The 6,000-nt window shown below is 47.2% G+C and overlaps 1 protein-coding gene across 1 annotated transcript in view; it reads left to right on the forward strand.

The window, feature by feature from the left end:
- IL17RD (interleukin 17 receptor D) overlaps positions 1–5,660 on the forward strand; it is a 60,822-nt gene extending 55,162 nt beyond the window's left edge. Inside the window, exons 11-13 of the mRNA XM_090282946.1 lie at positions 208–392; positions 2,605–3,538; positions 4,311–5,660. Of these exons, the coding sequence (XP_090139072.1) occupies positions 208–392; positions 2,605–3,538; positions 4,311–4,423 (1,232 nt within the window). The 3' untranslated portion in view covers positions 4,424–5,660. The remainder of the gene's footprint in view (positions 1–207; positions 393–2,604; positions 3,539–4,310) is intronic.
- The last annotated feature ends 340 nt before the right edge of the window (positions 5,661–6,000 follow it).

Below are 6,000 nucleotides of genomic sequence, written 5' to 3' on the forward strand. Positions count from 1 at the left end.
AGAACAAATTTTGGCCATGTGTTGCTCCACCAGATAAATAGGCTGTCACATTCCCAGTGGTGACCCAAGGGGGGTTGATGAGTTGGGAGTACTCTTAAGTGGACATGTCACCTTTTGTTCCTTGAAGATAACATTAGGTCCCCAGTCTTAGGGAACAGGACAAAGCGTTGCTGATTGCTATCAATCCTATCTTCTTTTCCAATTTAGAAAATATATATTCACATTTAGATGAAGAGAGTTCTGAGTCCTCCACCTACACTACAGCACTTCCCAGAGAGAGGCTGCAGCCGCGGCCGAAGGTCTTCCTCTGCTATTCCAGTAAAGATGGCCAGAATCACATGAATGTTGTCCAGTGTTTTGCCTACTTCCTCCAAGACTTCTGTGGCTGTGAGGTGAGGAACCTAAAGTCTTTTACCTTTTATGGGGCACATGTTCTGCACCCTCTCCTGGCCATCTTGTCCCTGTCTCTAGGCCTCATTTGGTGGCATTTGGTGGCACCTGTTCCCTAGCAGTTCCTGGCTTCCAAATCGAGGTCAGCCTTGCACTCTTCTTTCAGTCTGTCCTGTCCATCACCAAAATGAAATGTTTTCTAATACTCAGTTCTAACCCTGACACACTCCTGCCCAGGAACCTTGAGTGGCACTCACCTGACAGGAAGTTACATGGGAGGAAAAGGCAGCTGCCCTGGGAGCATGTAGTGGGGGTCAGTATGCAGAGGTGGTCACTTGACATATCCTGGGGAGCATTGGCAGGTCAAAGAGAGAATGGGAAATAAAGTGGCAGGGTTGACAATACTTTGGGGGAGCTTTGCTAAGAAGGGAAAATAATGCATCATGCTCAAATGGTCTGCTCTAGTTTCTTACCTGTTCTTTTGAGTTAAGCTATTCATATGTTGATTATCTATAATGTTATAGTATTAATGTTAGAGTGAAGTCTGAAGCTGTCATGGAAGGCACATTGTTTCTTACAAATGCAAAAATTATACAATAATTGTGCTGGTGGGTTTCTCACAATTTTCCATGTAGTGAGGCTGCCCTCTAGTGTCAAAAAACGTATTACATGGCTGACAGATCAGCACATGTGCTGAAAAACAATGGCAAACTTGAGCTAGTGCCCCACACGTCTTCAGGTACAGACAATCTCATTTATGTTTGTAATACTGTAGAAAAATTTGAAACTAGGAAAAGATGAGGAAAAATGGCCTATAACTTCAACCTGGAGAAAAGAGGAACCATGGTTAATATTTGATGCATTTCCTTCCAGCCTTTTTCTACGTAGATGAACTCATACATGCAGTTTTGCATTTTGGGTGACTTGGAATGATTTTTTTCTGTCTCTTTAATAACTTTTTACACAATTAGCAGTTTTATGTAAACTGCAGTTTTAAAAAGCCACATGATCCATAATGTTATTTCAAAGTGTTAAACATCTCAGTAGTCAATTTTGCCTCATTTGTCATGAGTTTCCAAAGATAAATGCCTAGAAATGGAATTGCTGGATCAAAGCTAGGAACATTTTAAAAGTGTTTGGCATATAATCACAGTTAGGTTTTAGAATTTATGACATTTGGAAGAACAAGTATAAGTGTAAGATAATTCAGGATTATATTCAGCAGGTGGATAGGTGTTGGGGCTTTCTTCCCTTTGGTAACACCTTAGAGCAGAAGATGAAGACTATTTCAGATTCACTTCCCCCTTAACATACTGTGGCTGCCGTGTTTGGGCATAGCCATTGGGAATCAGTTTCTGAACTCCACCAGGGAAGAGAAAGATACAATTGCGAAGAGATGACTTCAACAGAATCAGATGAAAATGGTCTGGAAGGTGAAACCCTCTGAGGGGTCCTGGTTTTCTGAATCACCCACCTCCAAACTCCCTACCAGACTCCCCTTGGGGTTTAAGGCCTTGTATAGATGTGACCATGTAGACTGCTGTGAAGTCTGGTGGAAGATGCTGGTCACTCCTGAGTGAGTTAACCAGAATGGCTATGTTACTGCAGTTCACCACCCTCTCCTCCAGCCACTGACCACCTGGTAAACAGCATGGCTTTGAGAGTGGTCAAGGAGATCCTCTTTGTTATCACACTCTCTGGACATGAGTCATCCAGCATTGTGGGTGAATCTAGCATCCAGACCTGAGCCCCATTTCTCAACCCAGTTTGGGCCCCTCACCCACATCCCCTCCATAATCGCCTTACAGCTTTCTCTCCTGGACCTTTCTCCCATGTAGGCAACCTCACTCATCAGGTAGACCAACCCCAGTGCCTCCATTTTCCGTGCTCTGTACCACACTCTGAGTTCTTGAGGACCTCACACATGATATATGACTTACATTGCTAGAAGCTTTGTGCTTCTGTCTTTCCACTTGTAGGACAGGAGTGTCAATGACCCCACATTATGCTAAAATGAGGACAGATACACAGGGTCTGGTGTATGACTGTCATCCATGGAATGTTATCTGTTCCCTAGGGCCAAGTAACTGTGGCGCTGCACATAGCAGTGCTGATGATGATTAAGGGAAAGATGATGTGCCCATCTTGTAACACTCCCCTTCTTACTCAACACTCCAGGCTGTATAAGTGAGTGTGGGTCCTGTCTCTTTCCAGGTGGCTCTGGACCTGTGGGAAGACTTTAGCCTCTGCAGAGAAGGGCAGAGAGAATGGGTCATCCAGAAGATCCACGAGTCCCAGTTCATCATCGTGGTCTGTTCCAAAGGCATGAAGTACTTTGTGGACAAGAACTACAAGCACAAAGGAGGCGGCCGAGTCTCTGGGAAAGGGGAGCTCTTCCTGGTGGCCGTGTCGGCCATCGCAGAAAAGCTCCGCCAGGCCAAACAGAACTCATCGGCTGCGCTCAGCAAGTTCATTGCCGTCTACTTCGATTATTCCTGCGAGGGAGACGTTCCTGGCGTCCTGGACCTGAGCACCAAGTACAAGCTCATGGACAACCTTCCCCAGCTCTGCTCCCACCTGCACTCGCGAGAGCACAGCCTCCTGGAGTCAGGGCAGCACCCGGGTCACGTCAGCCGGAGGAACTACTTCCGGAGCAAGTCCGGCCGGTCCCTGTATGTCGCTATTTGCAACATGCACCAGTTTATCGATGAGGAGCCAGACTGGTTTGAAAAGCAGTTCGTTCCCTTCCATCCTCCCCGGCTCCGCTACCAGGAGCCAGTCCTGGAGAAGTTTGACTCCGGCTTGGCCCTGAATGACGTCATGTGCAAACCAGGGCCCGAGAGCGACTTCTGTCTCAGGGCCGAGGCGGCCGTCCCCGGGTTGCTGGCCGACCCGCACTCGGAGGGTCAGCAGCTTGGCCTGGAGGAAGATGTGGAGGCCGGGCCCAGCCCTGGTGGCAGCTCTGCGCCGCAGCCCCTGCAGCAGGCAGGCAAAGCCGTCGGCGCCTCTGGTATGCCACGGGACTCGGGCATCTACGACTCCTCCGTGCCCTCCTCCGAGCTGTCTCTGCCCCTGATGGAAGGGCTCTTGGCCGACCAAACAGAAACGTCCTCGTTGACAGAGAGCGTGTCGTCGTCCTCAGGCCTGGGTAAGGCGCTGGGGAGCCCAGAGTGCCAGTGGGTTGCTTCCGATGCAGGCCATAGCATTTGTTCATAATTCCGAAATCCGTGAGAAGTGTTTCTAATTTGGGTGCAAACTTATCTGGCAGTGAAACCTGATGGGAAGTAACACAACTGCCTTGATAGTCCAATTTATCCCAGGTGATGGGAATGTTCACATGTGTGAGCTGATGCTAAATTATGGTGAGCTGTCCAGTCCCATGTTATGTAATATATACAGTATGTGCGTTCTGTCACCTTCCTAAACTCCAAAAATATCTGAAGACCAAAACGCAGTGGGTCCCAGCAATCGATGTTAGATAAGGGTCTGTGGGCCTGGATCTTTGCTGGGATTTGCAGTGTTCACTCCCTCTGACCCTCCCCATGTCTTTTAAGCCAGCCACACCTGTTGAACCTGAGGTTCAGGAAGGCAGGAGTCTTTCCATACAGCTCAGCACAGGCTCCAGGTAGAGCTCTGTAGGAGGACCCACTTCCCCAGGGGGCCCCTGCAGGATGCCCTGTCAGGCTGCTCCTTACTGTGCCTGTGACTAGTTGCAGTCATGCATGCAAACCCTTGACCCTCAACTAAGGGAACTAGGACCTATTAGTGGCACGAGAGTGCCCCAGCTTGAGCTGATTGGGACACCTGCCTCATTTGCATAAAGCCTATAGTCGAAACCCAGATTCTGCCACATTCTGGCCTGAGTGCCTAGTCCAGTGAGGTGCAATGACATATGGCTCTGCCCTCTCTTCTTTCCTTAGGTGAGGAGGACCCTCCTGCCCTTCCATCCAAGCTCCTCACCTCTGGGGTGTATAAAGCAGAACCTGGTTGCTGCAGCTACACTGGTGAACTCCACACGGCCGCCCCTTTGTAACGAAACTGAAGAATCTAAGCATTGCCACTTTAGCTGCTGCCTCTCTCTGGTTCCCCAGTTCATCTCTCTGGTTGTGTAGCCCACTTGGAGCTGAGGTCTCCTACAAGGATGTTTGGAGTGAAAGTCATGCCAGTACTTGTTCTCCTTGCCCCTACCTTCTAACAGTATCTTGGCAAAGGCTCTAATTTTCTAAAACCATATGGATCTCTGAAAGGCATGTCTATAAGATCTGACAGCAGCTTGCCATGTTAGTTCAGACCTTGGATTAGAGCCAAGACTGGGAGGTAGGGAGGAAACATACAAAGAGGAACAGGAAAATACCTGCACTGATTGTTCAGACTTAATTTATCTCTGCAGAGTTTGCCTATTCACTGTTGGGTACTTTGATATGAAATGCTTTGTAGAAAAAGCACTTTTAATGCTATTACAACCACAGAAATCAAGTGTCAGTCTATCTGGAATCTATGTCACGATAGATGATATTACCATCCATTTTAGGTGTGCCATTTAAGATGCCATGGATGTGAAAAAAGGTCTAGAAGACTGAACTTGTAATCACCTCTCACAAAACAAGTTCTTGTGTATTATTGCATGACATGCTGGCTAAGGTGGGGGCTTAAGGGCCAGGAGGACCATTAAACCACCCTTTCTGAGATGGGTTGGTCAACATGAAATGGCAGCAGAGCTCAGCACCCAGCACTACCTCCTGGTCTGAGTGTAGGCATTGTACGAGGGCCAGATCTGGCTGCCAAGCTTTCCTGGGCTACACTTACTGTGCTGTATCTCAGATATTGGTATCTGGAATTTTATTTTTAAGAGACTGATACACAACTGGGCTGTAGTACTGGAAGTTGGCAGTTAGTGCGTCTGTTGGCCTCTAGTCTAAAGGTGTGACCAGAATATTTGGGTCAGAATCCACTGAAATATGCAGTGTGTGGAGATGGTGGCCAGTTGATCTGTTGAACTGATTTTGACTAATGACAAACCTCTTTTTAAGAAGGTGAAAAAGGGGACTTTCCCAAAGATGAATGTGCTCTTCAGATATTGTCTAAAGAAGACATGAGACCTGAAATTAGTAAATTCTTGAATCTTTAAGTATTCTCCTCACAATCCAGCCTGTGACTCATGGTTCATTTTGTGTTTCTATTGTACTTACCCAATGAAAGATTTGTCTCTTGTGCTCCATCCTACCAAAAACAACTATTCAGAGTTTAGGGAAGAATTTTCTATAAAAGGAAAAAGTAAATGTTCTGTTTTCATGAATGACTTCTCTACAGAATTTCTGTTTCCAAAGGGAAAACAGTTCTTTTCTCCTCCCTGTGTCCTTCTGGGGATATGAGCATCCTTTTCCACATTTTTCGTAGGAGTTGTTGGATTCGGCACTCTCTTTTCTCAGCATTCACACCAGGAACCATGGTTTTGACTCCAGCAAATAGGACTGATATTAAAGGGGATGCCAAGAAACATCGTGAGGAGAAGTGGAAGGTGGTGGGAGGTGGGTTGGGGCAGGACTTCTCTTTGCAAGCACATGCTTGGCAGGTGGGAAAAGGAAGGTTTGTAACCCTCCTGGGAAGAAG

The sequence above is a fragment of the Furipterus horrens genome, unplaced genomic scaffold (genome assembly GCF_987537825.1).
Source record: "Furipterus horrens unplaced genomic scaffold, mFurHor1.1.pri manual_scaffold_7, whole genome shotgun sequence".
NCBI classification, from domain to species: domain Eukaryota; kingdom Metazoa; phylum Chordata; class Mammalia; order Chiroptera; family Furipteridae; genus Furipterus; species Furipterus horrens.